The sequence below is a fragment of the Solea solea genome, chromosome 14 (genome assembly GCF_958295425.1).
Source record: "Solea solea chromosome 14, fSolSol10.1, whole genome shotgun sequence".
Lineage (NCBI taxonomy): Eukaryota > Metazoa > Chordata > Actinopteri > Pleuronectiformes > Soleidae > Solea > Solea solea.
This window is the reverse complement of record NC_081147.1, coordinates 1,893,074-1,910,645: the sequence shown is the minus strand read 5'-3', so window position 1 is coordinate 1,910,645 and position 17,572 is coordinate 1,893,074. Positions and strand designations below refer to the sequence as shown.

General features: G+C 41.0%; 1 protein-coding gene across 2 annotated transcripts in view; it reads right to left on the bottom strand.

Moving 5' to 3' along the window:
• Window positions 1-17,572, bottom strand: part of fat2 (FAT atypical cadherin 2) — a 97,736-nt gene that overhangs the window by 41,089 nt on the left and 39,075 nt on the right. For both annotated transcript variants that reach the window (XM_058648940.1, XM_058648941.1), the window contains exons 9-16: window positions 16,154-16,366; window positions 15,260-15,470; window positions 10,469-14,136; window positions 9,626-10,022; window positions 6,280-6,479; window positions 5,512-5,665; window positions 4,863-5,096; window positions 522-911 (exon numbers count right to left, since the gene is read on the bottom strand). In XM_058648940.1, coding sequence (XP_058504923.1) covers window positions 522-911; window positions 4,863-5,096; window positions 5,512-5,665; window positions 6,280-6,479; window positions 9,626-10,022; window positions 10,469-14,136; window positions 15,260-15,470; window positions 16,154-16,366 — 5,467 coding nt within the window. The remainder of the gene's footprint in view (window positions 1-521; window positions 912-4,862; window positions 5,097-5,511; window positions 5,666-6,279; window positions 6,480-9,625; window positions 10,023-10,468; window positions 14,137-15,259; window positions 15,471-16,153; window positions 16,367-17,572) is intronic.

Sequence of the window (17,572 nt, the reverse complement as noted above, 5' to 3'; positions counted from 1 at the left end):
CTGTGCTGTACCAAACCCAACTATTCCACTTTTTAGCCAATTTTATAACCTCAAGAAACCCCACTCATAAAATAAGAAAAGCAAACTCCGTCTGGGGAATGTCCAGATTCTTCGGACATTGTCCAGACTTCACGATCATTTTTGTGATGTGTTTAGGTTCAGTACAGCCTGATAAACTAAATTAGTCTCTCAGATAAAGCAGACGTGTTTGCACAATATTATATTGTATATTGTAAAATGTGTATTTTAATGCTAACTATTGTGTAAACAGATTAAATGGTGTTTTTTTTCCCAATTTCTCACCTGGAACATTAGGAAAATTTGGAGGTTCTAACCTCTGATGTAAATGGAAAGCACCATCATTCCTCAGTACTTCCTTGCTCGACATCTCCTTCTACAATTTCTTTTTTTTGTTTTAGTGATGTTTAGGTTCAGTACATCATGAATCAAAACATGAATAATTTCAGTTAATCTCTCAGATTGGGCAGACGTATTAAATATGGACGAAAACCTTTCCTGACCTGTTCGTGGGTCCAACAGAAAACGTCCGTCCTCGTTGCCGGAGACAATCTGGTACACGACGGGATTGGGGCCACTGCCATCCGAGCTGAGCGCAGAGACACTCAGCACCTCAGACCCGACTGCTAAGGATTCTGGGAGCTGGGCGGTGTACTCGGAGCTCTGGAAGATGGGCTGGTAGTCGTCCAGCGAGACCACGTCCACCGTCACAGTGGCGACTGAGTAAAGGTGGCGCGGCAAGCCACGGTCGGTGGCTTTCACCTTCAGCTCAAAGGTGGGTGGGGCGTCGGGGGTCAGAGGTCGCTCCAGCCGCAGGACGCCGGAAAACTCATCCAGGGAAAAGAAACCGCCGTCACCGGACAGAAGGAAGTACTTCACCTCAGAGTTTATTCCTGCAGAGGAACAAATACAGAATCAAACCCCTGATATTGATCAGCAGCAAAAACAGAAATATAACATTCATGCTGAGTCATTTGTGAGGAAATCTTTGATTTTATTTAACGGTAAAGTGAGTAAACTTTTAACATTTACTGGTAGTTTGTGGTGACTCAATACAAAAAGTTACATTCTTCACCTTAGGTGCAAAAAATGTACATTTTGAAATCTACATAAACTGATGTTTTTAATCCTAATCCTAATCTGAATTAACAGCATTTTGACCTCTTTTTACTTCAAGAAACAACCTAAGGTTACATTTATCACCTTAGGTACAAAAATGTACCCATTGAAACCTATTATAAAAAGATTTGCAATGCAAAATATTGTGTAACTGTGTATGGAAAACTGACAATTAAAGGATTTAAATGTCGTATTACTGAGGTATTAAGGTACTTTTTTGTACTTAAGGTGTGCATGAGGGTTAATTTAACTTCTGTTTACTTGGGTTGTGTTCCTGTGTTTTCCCTTTTCTCTCTTCTTTTTTGGCAAAAAAACCTAAAAATCAGTTGTCATGCATCATTTGTGCCGATGTTAGTCACTGGTTTCTGTAAGAAAGTAGCTGGTGCAGAGAAAGAAGACAAGCTGCTGCTCTTAAAGTTACATTTGTCACCTTAGGTACAAAACTGTACCCACTGAAACCTATTATAAACAGATTTTTTTAATCTTCCCGTCATTTGAAGGTATGTTAAGTACATATGGCACTTTTTTGCAATAAAGTAGTAGGAGTGTAGTTCTTTTTAAAAAGTGAAAAATAATTTGCAATCCAAAATATTGTGTAAGTGTGTATGGAAAACTGACAATTAAAGGATTAGACATGAGGCTTAATACTGTACAATCTGAATTAAAAGTCTTTTGACTTCTGTTGACGTCAAGTGACACTCTTAGGTTGTGTTTCTGTGTTTTTTTTCAAGCTTCTCTCCCAGTGTGTCAAAGGTAATACATATCAAAGTTAACATTTCTTTGGCAAAAATAAAAGAAAAACATTTGTCATGTTTCGTTGTTTGCCTGTGTTAGTCACTGGTTTCTGTGAGAAAGTAGCTGGTGCAGAGAAAGAAGACAAGCTGCTGCACATCTGAGGGAGTGGCTGACCTGTTCTGTGTGTGTGTTTGTGTGTGTGTGTGTATACCTGTCAGACTTTGTGCATATTAATTAAATCTCTCTAATTGTGAACTGCAACTTTTCAATAAATGTCCCGATGTGTGTGTGACATCAAACACCGTCATGTAATAAATGAATAAAGTGCATTTTTTTAATTTCTCTTTATCTAATTTCTTTGTTCCATCACCTACAGAGAGGAATCCACGGCAACGAATGAATAAAACATTCTGTGTCTCCACATTAAAGTCGACAGAGACGCGAAAGGTTCAAATTGGTTCGACATTTGTTCAAAGCTTTTAAAAAAGAAACTGTGATCAATTTGTTTTTCTAACAGATTCAGAACAGACGTGGGACTTATGTAAATCACACGAGAGAGGAAAATAAAATAAAGCAAATGAAGTCACGGGGGAGAGAAACAGAGGAGAACCGGGCGGAAGAATAATGATGAAGAAAGACAGAAACAATAGATTTAATTCTGTACGATGGGTTTGTTTATGTGAGTCGAGGATTTGAAACCTATGTCTTAATTTTACATTTGAGCATAAATAAAGTGCTGATTTCAACATGTCTGCACATGCAAACAAACCCACATGCCCCGAGCTGAAAAAACTGATTGAAACAGTAGCTCTTATTATTACTGCTCCTTCAATTCATGATGATATTAACTTATTTTGGTTCATTTCCAATAGTGTCATTTCCAATTTGCATTAAGTAAAAAAGAATAACAATTCATACATGTTTAGCTTACCATTAATTAATGTTATCCAGATTATAAATGTATTAAATCATTAATTATTCACAGTTAATGTCAGTAAAAACTGTTTAAGTGACAGTTAAAATGACATTTTAAGTAACTGTAAATGCATTTATTTAACTAAATAATCATTTAACTTAACTATAATGAAGCATTTATTAACATCATTACCCTAATTAAACTGATAAATAGTCTCAACAGTCTTTACAATAAGAGTATATTAATCAACATTACTAACAATGAATTAATGTTTTAACTAACCAGTAATTAATGCTAGTTAAAGTGGAATTGAACTGGTAAAAACGTGCATCCCTTATCTAAACGTGTGCGAATACAGAATAAGCATTAATTAACAATTACGCATTTATTAACCATTATTACCAGATTTATTAATGCTCCTTGTGACCGTTATCGTAAAAGAATAAGGTGCAAAACAATTGTGGAACAATTGTGTTTCTTTGGTGTGGTTGTTAAAGAGCATTAATGGTTAACAATGGTTAATAAATGTTTAATTATAGTTAATTAATGCCTATTTAGTCCTCCATAAATAGTTATTACTGTGTTAACATTGCCACTAGCTTCATAAAATCCTTGGTTCTCAGTCGTTCTCGGAAAAAAGAATAATGGGCACAACGTCGGCGTAAATAAACATGTTAACACTTAAAACAAACACTTAACGTCACCATTCCGACGGCTTAAGCGATCCTAACTAGCAGAGAAAGTGTGTGCTGATGTCAGGGTTCAGAGGTCAAATCTCTAAAGCAGCGAGTCAACACAACACAGCTGGAAATGAAACAGAGGAAATGTGTCATCGGGGGATTCAGAAACAAAACCTGTCAGGAATGAGACTTCCATTATGGACGGGATGAGGCTTTAAACGTGTAAACAGAATCTGTAAAACCAGGACGTTCATGTTCCGACCTGAGAGAAACTACAAATTCGTCTTTCATTGTTTTGAGTGACTCGCACTTTCACTGAACCTCAACCTGGAATTATGCTGCCTTTCTTTGCATTTATATCCGAATGTGGAAATCATAGCTGGGAGCGACATTAACATCCAAATTCACCAGGTTCCAGAGAAGAAGCTGTAAAAACCAAAGCTGCAAACGTATCCTAACAACCTCTACGTGATATTTTGTCCACGGATAAAAATGAAACAGTAACACGTGTACGACTGATTAACTGTGATATAAATGCAATTTATAATATATTATAATATTTATATTATGCAATGGTAAAAGTGCAGCTTTTGTCACAAATACATTGCTAACAACATTGTTAGTAGTAAAGACTTCACAAGGTTAGTTAGAAAACAAGCTAGCAAACCGTGCGCACTGAAAACATTGTAGCTCGAGTCAGACACTGAGTTAGCACATAAACCGATAACAGCAGGGGTGTAATAGTAGGCAAAAATCACATTTTGGTAAATTTTTAGTACGGAAAGAAATGCAAAAAAACGTAAAAGTTGTTAGCAAAACCAGAGGAGACCATGTCCACGGATAAAAATTAAACAGCAAGACGTGTAGGACTGATTTACTGATGAAATAAATGCAACAAACAGCTATTAGTGGTTAAAGCAGCAGCATTTGTACGGTGGCACTCGAGTGCTCGCATTTTGCTAGCTTGTTAGTACGTAGCTAACTCACCAAGAATGTAGTTTACTAATTGTGCCGCATCATAAAGTTGTAAATAGACAGTAAACAGCATTGATAGTTGTAAAGAAAACACAGGGTTAGTTAGTAAACTGGTGCAAACAGGCTAGCAAACCGTGACAAACCATTTACTGAGGTTTTAAATATAAAAGGGAAGCCATAACAGAGGAGAAGGATCCAAATGTTTACTAAAGACTGGTTAAATGTCAAGTTTCTCTGCATATTCACATTTCAAATGAGTTTTTGTGTTTTTGACGTAGCACAGCCAATTTCACATGAACAGGAAGTTCATGTACGTACTGTCACACCCCTAGATAACAGTGAGGTAGTTTCCAAGATGGAAATTCCGAGTTTCAACTACAAACAGAACGCAGCATTACTTTATAAAATAATCCTCTTACCTGTGTCGGGATCCTTGGCGTAAATGACGGCGACAGGAGTTCGTACGGTCGTGTTGTCGAACACGGTGACCTCGTAGTGGCTGGAGGAGAAGCGGGGCGGGTTGTCGTTCATGTCCTGGATCATCAGCAGGATGTCCGCCTGACAGGACCGGCCCCCGCCGTCCGTCGCCTTGGCCACCAGGTTGTACTCGACCTCCTTCTCGCGGTCCAACACAGCAAGCGTGAACAGCTCACCTAAGCAAAGATGAGGAGAGCGGGATCAGTTTTTCACGTCACTCTTAAATCTCTGCTAGCCTGGAAGAAGTGCAGCGTCATTGTCTGGACTGCCAAAATGAGGTGGGTGAAGCAGTTAATTGTTGTGTTTCCATCACTAAGAACCTGTGTCTACTTCAGTGATTTAGGCTGAGTGTTTCCATTCATGCAGCAGACAAAAGCCTGACGTCAGCGGGCATTAGTGGATTTTTGACCGGTGGAATCAGGCAATCAGCCGGCACTAAAGACACGAGGCAAACATGTCACGACAGAAATTAAGTGTGATGAATGTCAGCGCGCTGCGTCTGAGTGCCACAGAGTGCCGACGCTATCTCCGACTCAAGCACTTGAAGGCAGCGCCCGTCGCGTTTGGACCCCAAACAGACTCCATCTTTACCTGATCTCTGGTCGAGATGGAACTTGTCGGCGTCAGGTCCGTGCAGGGTGAAGGAGATCTGGCCGTTGGCTCCCACGTCCGGATCCGAGGCCGAGACCTTCAGCACGAACTTGCTGGAGGGCGAGTTCTCCATCACAGCCTCGGTGTACACCAACTGGAACAATGGGGTAATAACAGTCATGACAATCAGGCCCTCTTTTTTAGCATATTACTTTCCTCTGAGAAGCTACCGGAGTGATTTATTACAGCTGCCGGCAGCGAAATAGAGAGTTTACAGTCAACAGTAATGAGAGAGTGATGTTTTGAAGCTGTTAAACAGCGATGAGAGAAGCTGTGAGAGGTAAATCTGAGGCAGTTCTTCAAAGAAACGGTGAGTTTCAAAGAAATTAACTATTAACTGTGGTTTAAATGTCCTTAATCAAGACACTTAAGGGAAACTAGGTTAAAAATTAAATTTTTTAGATTTTTCTTTACCCCTTTTTCCCCCAAATAAAATAAACTTAAAATAAGGCTCAGCAACTGCAATCATTGTCACGGTAGAATGTTCAATATAATATACTAATGTAATGACGTATCAATATACAGTGCATTGTGTAAACACTTAAATTAATAACAAAGATATGCTTTACCTCAGATTTGTATTTTTTTTAATCAGAATGCATGCAAATTGTTGTAAAAACACCAAAGAAGAAGAGGAAAAAAGCCTTAAATGACAGTGACCCAACAGTGGATTAAAATGGATAATGAGGATAAATTTGTCTCGCTCACCTGCTCACACACTGGACTGTTGTCATTAATGTCCAGCACGTGGACGTCCACAATGACCGGAGCCTCAAACTTCCCGTCAGTGGCCGTGACTCTGAGCGTGTATCTGTCTTTAGTCTCTCGGTCCAAACGTTCCTTCACGATCAAACCCCACTCGCCTTCGTCCTGCTGGATGATGGCGAACTGGCCCAATGGGTCTCCGTCTGCGGGAAGACGATAAAAAAGGCACTTAAAGTTGCTTTTTTAAGACATTGTTTATTCCAACCCTACCTACCTACCTACCTACCTACCTTCCTGCTTATCTACCATCCAACCAAACAACCATTCTACCTATCTAATTACTTATCTACCATCCAATCAGCCAACCAACCAATCAACCTACCAGCTTATCTTCCATCAAACCAACCAATCCATCCAACTTATTTACCAACCAACCTACTTATCTACCTATATATCTTCCATCCAACCAACCAATTTATCTACCTATATATCTTCCATCCAACCAAACCAACCAACATACGCATCTATCATCCAACCAACCAACTTATCCACCTACCAACCAACCAACCTACATGTCTACCTACTTATCTTCCATCCAACCAACCTATATGTCTACCATCCATCCATCCAACCAGCCTATTTATGAATGTGGTGAATCTCAGGTGAATGAATGAATGTGATGAACTGCTGTTTTCCGAGTTTGTTTCTCACGTTAAAAAAAGAAAGAAAGGTAAATAGATGAGGAGGTGACGGCTGTATAATAAATACAACCTAACACAGTATTAAAGTTTCCATAAATCACATTCACATTTCCCTCTTGTCTGCTTTTACGTCCTCACTCGCAGCATATTATTTTTAAACTTCACAGTTTTTCTCTTTCATTTTAAACCCAAAAGTATCGATGGTGTTTTTGTTGCTGATGAATAATTCATCAGGAACTTCTGTTGGAATGATTGTTTTGTTTCTGTTGTAACTGTCGCGCTGAATCACCTGCCCACTTTATATTTAAATTTTTCATTTCCTCTCTCTCACAAACTTTCACAACAAACCTCTAACTTTTATTTCCTCTGACCAGAGAGCGATCACTGAGCGATAACTACAATCTGTTCATAAAGAGGTTTAAACCCCTTAAAACTAAGTATTAACATTTGTACTTCGTATGTTTCCGTGGACAGTTACGCCAAGTTACACCGCTCTTTTGTGGGAAATCAATTAACTGAAGGAAATTGGGTTCCACCTCCAGCACGTGTCAGCCATCTTGTTTGACAGGTGTCATGTGGCTCAGGTTGAGTTTGTATAAACGTCTCTTTCCTGCGTCTTCAGCCTCACAAAAGCTAAGATGTTTAAATTTATTGCATTTGTCAGAAGTTGTTGTGCAGGTCGAGTGACTGATGAACGTCGGATGTTGGGTTTCTAACAGCGACAAAATAAACATTAATTAAAACGCTACAGTCCACAAATAGCCTGAAGCGCAGCGAGGAGGGGAGGAGCTCCTATATCACACCGTGGTGGACGACGATGACAGGTAAAATATTTACACACCAAAAAAGGTTTAAGATCCACCGGATTCTTTCGGATATTCATGAAAAACTGTGAGTAAAATCAGAAAACTGGTGCATTTTCACACTTTTAAATGATCCAATTGAAATGAAACTATTATATATTTATTTAAAATAATCCACTATAACTTTGTGAGGATGTAAATATTCCTCTTCAGAAGTGTTTACATGTAGTGCCATGTTTTTTTTAAATTGCCTATAATCACTACAACTGCAAAAAATTAGTTATTGATCTATGACTGAATGAATTGCTAACAATTTTGATTATTATGAACTGGATCTGAGTGTTTTGTATATAAATTGTGATAAATTCTGTGATTTCAACTTCAGAAAAATATAAATATGTTAGTTTCTTTGCTACAGATTTCTGACATTTACCACCATTTTCTGGCATTTATGGTCCAAATGAATCAAGAAAATAATCACAAATTTACTCAATAATAAAAATAACCATAAGTTACATTTGATTTGTTGATGAAATCAGAATAAAATTAATATTTATTTATATTAATTAAAACCCCCATAAATATTTATTTTAAACCTGATTCAAAGCATAAGTGAAATGTTTTGCATTAAAATTTATTTTGAAAAGCTCACGTTGTTGATGTGCAAAGTAAAAACCTCCTGAATGTCACTGTTATGAATTTTGAATTTTGTTGTTGCAGACAGACTGATTGCACAGCATCACATGAATGATTGTGGAGGTGGGCGACTTTAATATCTAATATTTTGTGTCCTCTCTTTGACGAACTGCTGCGGGCTTCAGTCAAACACACATAATAAATATTTTTCAGAGCAAAAAACAGTTCCCCCCGTTACTCTCTCTGAAAACAACAGTGTGACAGTGAGTCTCTTCAGATCTGTCCAGGTTTGACTGTCAGGAGAAAAACAAGAGATTTGTATTAATTCAAGGCTTTGTTTTTGTTGTTAGCCTCAGGGCATCAAACTGTGTGTTTGTGCCTCGTTGTCTTGTCGTCCATGTGATTAATGTGCGGCTAAGAAGTTTCGTTACTTTCACACGCCGGGTTTTAGCCATTTAACAAAAGCATCACCACATAAAAATCCATGCCTGCTCAAGTCTGTGATATATAATGAATGTGTTCCCTGCCTTTTCTCTATGCCAGGCAGCATTTCCAACTCTGGAAACTAAAGTTTGAGTCGCTTTGAAAACATCCCTCTCCCACACCAAATCCCATAGAGAAAATCAGTGATTTTATACCACAGCATACAGAAGTTGTTGATCCACTGCTGCCTCCATCAGCAAGTTCAAAAGTGTTATTTTGTGACCTTTGACTTTGATATTATTCATTTGGATTTTCCTTGATAACACAAACTCAACAAACAAGGCAGCAGTGCAACAGTAGCTCATGTGTCCCTGTGAGCTAAAAAGGTAGATTTTCTCTATGGAGTTTGGTGAGAGGGAGAGAGCTTTCTTACAAACTTCAATTTCCAGATGGAGAAGTTTGTCTAACAGCGAAATAAAGTGTCAGACATGTTTTTAAGATGTTGTAGACTTAAGAAGATATAGATTTTATTAGGTGGGTCTTTTGTTAAATGGCTAAAACCAATTTTAACCATTTTGTTAGTGAGGTAAAGTCAGTGCCACATTCAAACACCATTAACAGAACAGCACACAAACTCTTTGGAATGTAATGTAAAATTCAAATCTTAGTCCCAAACTTGAGGTTCTGCCTCATTAGGACTAGGTTTTGGTCTCCATGAGGACTACTGGTCCTGTCAAATAAAATAACACCCACATACTCACAAACACACTGTCATATAAAACACACCTGTGATGTAACACGTCACCAGCCGGTTCTCCAGCGACACATCGGCGTCCGTGGTCGTCATGGAGACGATGACTTCCCCCGGGCTGCTGTTCTCCACCACTGAGGCGTGGTACACGTCGTCGGAGAACTTGGGGGGGTTGTCATTCTCGTCCATCACCGTCACCTCCACCAGGACGCTCGACGACAGCTTGATGTTGCCGCCGTGATCAGTGGCGACCACGTTGAACCTGTAGACTCTGGCGGCCTCGCAGTCGGTCTCCCGCGCCGTTGTGATCCATCCGCTGTCGCCGTCGATGGCAAACACCTCGGTGATGTCCTCGGTGGCGTCGTGGGGCAGCGACTCCAAGCTGTAGGTCACAAGGCCGTTTTTGTCCGTGTCTGGATCGTTGGCGGTCACCTGTGGGTCAAAAGAAATGTGCATTGTCAATATATACACTAGTGTTTGTCCTAGCATTAGCACTTAGCCTAGTCCTGTGTCACAAGTGTCCAAGTTAACAATAAACAAGATACCTTCTTTGAAAAATTTGAAAAACAAAGGCAACTTGACTTCTCATAGGTTCTTGAAGAAGCTTAGCCTCCCATCCAAAAGGCTACTTCAGTGAGTCCCCAGGTTTTTGGAACTTTTGGTGGCTTGACATGAGTTGTGAATTGGTGTGAAACCCGCTTGGGGAGGGCCCTCGAGATAGCATTTTAGCTTCATTAAAACTAAACATTTCATCAATTAGTTGTTTAAATGGTTGTAACATCGGTAAATTTCAAGAGCCTGGTGTGTTGGTGCCTTTAAATGGAGTCATGTTTATAGAATGAGATGAACTATTCATGATGGAACTACTGTGGTCTCACCTGGATTACAGTGGTTCCCGCGGGCATGTTCTCAGCCAGGAAGGCCCTGTACGGACTGGCATCAAACACCGGCTGGTTATCATTCACATCCTGGACCTGGATGCTGATGGACACCAGTGACGCCACATCAGTGCCGTTGTGGTTCCCCTGGGCAATGACATCTATCTGGTACCACTTTGTCCTCTCGTGGTCGATGTTCTTCTGCAACAGCAGGGTTCCACTGTCCTTGTCCAGGCTGAAAACTTTGTCCCGGTTGCTTTCGATCGTGTTGCCGTTCACCAGGCTGTAAATGACGGGCATGTTGGAGTCGGCTCTCACGGAGCCCACCTCGGTTCCTATGGGGCTGTCCTCGGCAGCTGAGAAGGTGTAGAGAGGCTCTACAAACTTGGGGAGAGGAACCTCAGGAGGAACTACTTTGACTTGAACGGGGACTGTGGAGTTGTAGAACGGGATGCTGCCGTCGCGAGCTTTGACTTTGAAGTTGAAGATCTTGTTCTCCTTGCCGATCAGACTCTCTTTGACACTCACGACCCCGGTGAAAGGGTTGATCTCGATGACGTCTTCGGTCACCTGCTCGGCTTCGTCGACGGTGTAGGTGACGTCTGCATTTTTGCCGTCATCGGCGTCATAAGCCATGATTTGGATGACAGGAGAGCCTTTATTTACGCTCGACTGAATTGAGACCTGATATTCTGAGGCTTTGAACTGAGGTACGTTGTCGTTCTCATCGGTCAGAATAACCTTTACCGTGCAAAACGCCACTTTTCCGCCGCCATCTTTTGCCATCACTTTAATAGCGATGACTCTCTGGGATGGGTTTTCTCTGTCCAGAGGCTGCGTTGTAACGATCTGTCCGTCAGCATTGATAGCAAACTTCTCATCAGCGAGTTTGTTGATAATGGTGTAGTCGACGCTGCCATATGGCCCATCGTCCGGGTCAATGGCAGCTAATCGGATCACGCGGGTCCCTGCATCGGCATTTTCTGCCAGCTCTGCCTCATAGAGGCTCTGTTTGAAGTAGGGACTGTGTCTGTTGCTGTTAATCATGTCAATATTGACCGGTGCTGTTTTCTGGAACACTCCATCAGACACCGCCACTGTCAGGTTGTAGTAAGGATCCAGATTCCTTTTACACACATTAGAAAAGGAGATGATTCCCGAGGATTCGTTGATGTTGAAGTAACGACCTTCGTTTCCAGAGAGGATCTTGTATCTGAGGTTATTCTGGTCGCCCGTGTCGGGATCTGCAGCTTGGATTTTGATGACGATGTGGCCGCACTTTGCCATTTCGTCAAGTGCGGCCTCGTACTGCGAGGTGACGAAATCCGGTGGGTTGTCATTGATGTCCGTGACATTCACAAAGACGCTGGTTTCACTGCTGAGAGGCACGGTGCCGTTGTCCGTGGCTTTGATTTTCAGATTGAAGTGCTTTGTGTTTTCATGATCCAGCATTTGTTTTGTGAAAACTGTCCCGCTGAGAGGGTCCACGTCGAAGAAATCGGTCTCGTTCCCCTCCGTCTTCACCATCTTATAGGTCAAGTCTTTATTTCTGCCTGAATCTCTGTCAGACGCAGACACTTGTATCACTGACGTACCAACAGGAAGCCCCTCGGCAGTGTTTGTCGTGTAGAGTTGCTTTGAGAAAACCGGTGCATTGTCATTCACATCCTCCACTTCTATCTCTATTGAGGCCTCGGAGAAAGTTCCAGTCACAGAGTCAGTGGCTCGAACTGTCAACACATGCATGGTCTGACTCTCGTAGTCAAGGGGCGTGGTGACGGTCAGAACTCCAGTTTTAAAATCAACGTGGAAGTGTTTGGAAGCGTTTTCCTCCTCGAGGTTGTAGATGAGCCGATAGCCTTCTGGATTTCTGGCCTGGACGTGTAAGATGGTGGTGAAGGGAGGGACGTCCTCTGGGACTTTCAGTGGATAAAGAAGAGTCTGGAAAACTGGGTTGGTCCGATTCCTTACTTGAATAGTGAGCTGCGACACCGTGCTGTGCGTGGGCTCGCCCTCGTCCAGAGCCGAGATTGTCAACACGTACTTGTTCAGGGCTTCAAAGTCCAGAGGCTTCCGCAGCAACACGTCGCCCACATCTGGATCTATTCTGAAGAGGTTGTAGTCTTCCTCAAGTGAGTACATGATGGACCCATTCTCACCCAAATCTTTGTCGATGGCCGTGACTTGATACAAAACATCTCCCGGTTCAGAGTCTTCAGAGATCATCATCGAAAACGGCAAGTTAAGAAACTGTGGCGGATTATCGTTGACGTCGTCTATAAAAACCTTGACCTGAGTCGTAGCCGTCCTCGGTGGTGTCCTCATGTCTTGTACCTTCACCACGACATCATACACGTCTTGTTCCTCTCTGTCAAAGGGGACACCCGTTGTTTCAAGAACGCCCGATGACTGAGAAACTGCAAACCTTCCCATCGGGTTTACTACAGAATACAAAAGAGGCTCGTTTAAAAAGCAACCTGTGGTTTTTAGTGCCACCAAAGTTTTGACTTTCTTCAGGTTTTCTGTGACGCTCGCGGAATAAGTACTCTGCTTAAATCCCAGATCGCTAATGGTTAGGTTTGTTACGTTTATCGTGACGGTAGCTGAGTCTTTGTAAAGTCCGTCCGAGGCTTTGACAATGAGCTGATAAAATGGCTGGAACTCAGACACATTGCTCACGGTGATGACTCCAGTATCAGGGTGAAGTGAAAAGGCGCTGTGCAGATTCCCTTCAGTGATGCTGTATGAGACGGCCGAGTCTGCGTCATGGGCCGTAACGCGCACAACCTCTGAGTCCCTGACAGCGGGGAAAATGATGGATGGCTCATACACTGCGGCGGTGAATCGTGGCAGACAGTCGTTCAGGTCCAGGACGCTGACCGTGACCTTGGCAGGCTCTGCTGCAAACAGTGATGGCTCCCCCGAGTCCTTCACCTGCACGGTGAAGTGATACTCGGCCTTCGCTTCAAAGTCAACTGGTGAAATTAAAGAGATGGTGCCCATACTTGAGTCTATCTTGAAAACGTTGAGAGCATCTGGTTCGAGGATCTGGTATGTCAGCAGAGAGTTTGTCCCTCTGTCTTCGTCTGAAGCCTGGATGACTAGCGGCGTGTTTCTCTCTCCCACCACCATGGTGTTTATGGTAGCAGATTCACTTATTTGGCCAAAATACTGGGTCCGCTGGAAAACGGGTGCGTTATCGTTCTCGTCGATCACGTAGATCTGAACAAAAGTCTTGGACGAGGCTCCGGCTGTGGTGGAAGCCGTGATTCTGAGCTTGTAGAAAGCACAGTTCTCAAAGTTGAGGTGTTTCTGGGTGGAGATCAACCCGGTGTAAGGGTTAATGTGAAATGTCCCGTTTGGATTCCCACTCTCTATCCCATAATGCACGGCAGCCGGGCTGGAAGCCAAGGCGGTGACGACCGGCGTTCCCAGTGCGCTCAGCTCGCTGATCTCTGTTAGGTATTCATCCACGGGGAAGGTGGGAGGGGTTTGGTCGGAGACGCGGATGTGGACGTGGACGGAGCAGAGGTCGCTGCGCTGAGGGAAGCCCTGATCCGTGGCCTTCACCGTCAGGTGGAACTGGTCCTGAGGATGAAGATCCAGAGGTTTGGAGACAGTGATGGAGCCGAGCTGTGGTTCGATGGCGAAGACGTGGTCGATGTTTCCTGCAGGAGAGAAAATAATGTTTTACGGGCTGTTCACCGATCTGCCTGTTTTTAAATACTGAAGTTACTATATTTTATTTTAGTTTTTTATTTATTTTATTAGCTTTTAGTGTGGTTTATTGTGTGGCTGTTACTTTTACCCATGTTTGAAGTGTTTAGCTGTATTTTATTTCCTCGTGTGAGCTTTTATATCTTTTATTTATTATTATTCTTTACAGCACTCTGTTCCACTGTGGTCGTTTTACGGTGCTTTACAATTAAAGTTGGATTGGATTTGACTTTTTGCTATTTTGATGAACAAAAATAAGAGAAATTCTTTAAAGATATAGCATGTAGTTAAAGCCCCTGTTCTCGAGTGTTTCCCTCATTGACATGGAATTCTTAGTCTCAGGCCTTAATAAAATTTTTTCCAGTGTACTTTTTTTATCCAATCATTAGCCACAACTCGCACAGATTTAGCCACGGTCAGTGAGTTATTCATCATTTCTCACACAAAAAGAAGGATTTCAGGTTTTTAAATATGGAAAATGATCATTTATTCATGTTATAATGAATTAAATAACGTTTTACTTGTTTACTTACACAGCTACATGTTTGCAAAATGAGATTAACATCGACTTATTCCATAAAAGCAAGAAATAAAAGATTATCAGGTCACAGACTTCATCAACGTTTACACCATCTGTGAATTTTACTGCTCTGAGATTAATTTTGAGTATTTTAGACATTTATACACTGATCTAGGAACTGATTAATTGATAACTAAATGAATTGTCAACTATTTTGATCAAATATTTCATCGGTTGAGTGTTTTTTTTTATAATTAAGACACGCTCTCCCTTCTCAAATTTGAATATATTCAATGTTTCTTTGCTCCATGAAAATAAAAATTAAAATAAATTAAAACATATATATTTTGGTTTATGGATAAAATAAGACATTTGGGAACATCATCATGTCAAGGTTTGATCAACAAATAATCACAGGTTGGAGTTGAGGTGTGTGGTGTGTGTGTGTGGTAACATTCCCTTGGATAAATCCAACACTCCTGCTGGTTTTCAGAGGTGTTTTCTGCTCCGTGTGAAAAACACAGTGAGGTCATAAGAGTGTGCAGAGCGTATACCGGAGTGCAGGGAGTAGCTGATGTCGGCGTTGCTGCCCATGTCCTTGTCCAGCGCCTTGACCCTGATGACCTCCGAGCCTGTGGGAGCCAGATTAGAGATGGTGGCCTCGTATCGCGGGCTGAGGAACGCCGGCGAGTGGTCGTTGCAGTCTTCCACGTGAATGACCACCTTCACAAAGTTCCTCTTCACTGGGATTTCCTGGTCACGAACCTGAGGAAGGAGGAGCGGGAAAAACAACTGAGTTTGTGGAGGTAAAATCCTGACAGGGTTGGTTTAGTAAGAATTACCGTTTTAAAAAATGTAAAAATAAAAAAATAAAAAAATAAAAAACAGGGGATGTTTACCTGCAGTGACTTTTGCATGCACAAAAACATAATTTGTGATGTACATGAAGTGACATGCAACAGAAAACAAACTAAATTTCAAATTTTTTTTTAAGAGAATTGTTTTTCTTTTTGCCAAAAGAGAAAAAAAATAATCCTGGCAAGCAAATTCTGGACTAAAAAAATAATCTACAACTTTGTCTTCATAAGATATTACAGTTACACTGCAAAAATTGATTTTCAAGAACATTAAATAATCCTCGTTTCTGGTAAATGTTAGTTTTTGCCCAAAAATTTGCTAATTTTGCAAGTAAAAATGTCTAACTTTTTTTGCAGTGCAGTGAGCACTGTAAAAAAAATGATGCTGATACATGTTAAGATTTACATATTTTTTAATACAAAGATCTCTGAAATGAACTCAATCATCCAGACGAACTCCTGAATCTGCTGTTGACATAGAGGACGTGGCAGATTTAACAACAGAAACGACAAAAATCCACTTTTGACTTGTGCATTTTTGGACGTTGCCCATGAAAAGACTGAATCCTAACGAGGCAGCTGTGTCGTTACCATGACAATGAGCGTGTGGACGGAGATGGTCTCGTAGTCGAGCTCCTCCGTCATCACCAGGACGCCGCTCTTTGGGTCCAGGTGGAAGAACTTGGTGCTGTCCGGGTGGAGGCTGCTGTGGACGGAGTAAACCAGCTTACTGTTGGCGTCTGCGTCCTGAGCGCTGATCTGCAGGATGTCCTTCCACGGGGAAGTGTCCTCTGGGACCCTCACCTTAAAAACACACAGGATTTATTTTAGTTTTAATAATAACAACATAAAAGCGGATATGGGTAACGGCAGGGTTTGAGAAATGGAGAAGAAACTCAATTATTGGACAATGTTTGAAGACAGTTTTCACTGATAACTGTGGTCGCAATAAAAGCAGAAAACTTCTTTTTGAGGACAAACGCAGCATTGATTACTGTGATTAAGTCGAGCTCTGTGGGACAAAGATAAGATAATAAGGGTTTTTAATCTCTGTCTCAATGGCTGAATACATTTAAATGTAAAGTGTTAATACATTAAAACACAACACAACAGAAACCAGTGAAGTCACATGAACCAGATTCATTAATACGACCCTGTAACACTGATATCATTATATAATGATTGTAGCACATGACTATATTATAAAGTACTGTATTTTACATCTATTTACAGTCTTATACTGTACAGTACCATCCTTTACTGCACTACACAATTATTTACACTATAATATCCTAATACTATAGCACAGTGTAGCATAGCATAGCATAGCAGGGTATTATGGTAATTTAGTATTTTAGCAAAGCATAGTGTCAAATAAAAAACTCAGCATAATATTGCATTGCGTAAGTAGTTAGCTATAACACAGCATTGTAGCATGGGATAGCATAGCATACTTTACTATAGTATAGAATAGTGTAGTGTAACACAATATAGTAGGCTATATAGCATAGCATAGCATTTGATAGTATAGTACAGCTTATTGTAGTGCAGAATACAGTAGTGTAAAATAGCATAGCAATGTATGGTATATAGCATAGCATAGTATAGTATAGTATAGGTTACTATTGGATAGAATGGTGTATTTTAGCAAAGTGTAGTTTAGCAAAGCATGCTGTAGTGTAAGCATAGTATTGTATAGTATAGCAAAGTAAAGTCGGCCGTAGCATAACATAGTATAGTGTAGGACAGTATAGTAGGCTACAGCCTAGCATTGCACAGCTATGCTATAGTTTACTACTGGCTAGAATGGTGTATTTTAGCATAACATAGTGTAGGTTAGCAAAGCATGCTGTAGTGTGAAATAGCATAGCATAGCATATTATAGTATTGTATAACACAGTTTACTATAGCCTATGTCATACAATATATAATAGTAGTAAAATGATTCAGGATACTTAAAGAAAACTTAGTTTAGCAGTTAGCTTGTTCTTGACGTGAACACTCTTTTTA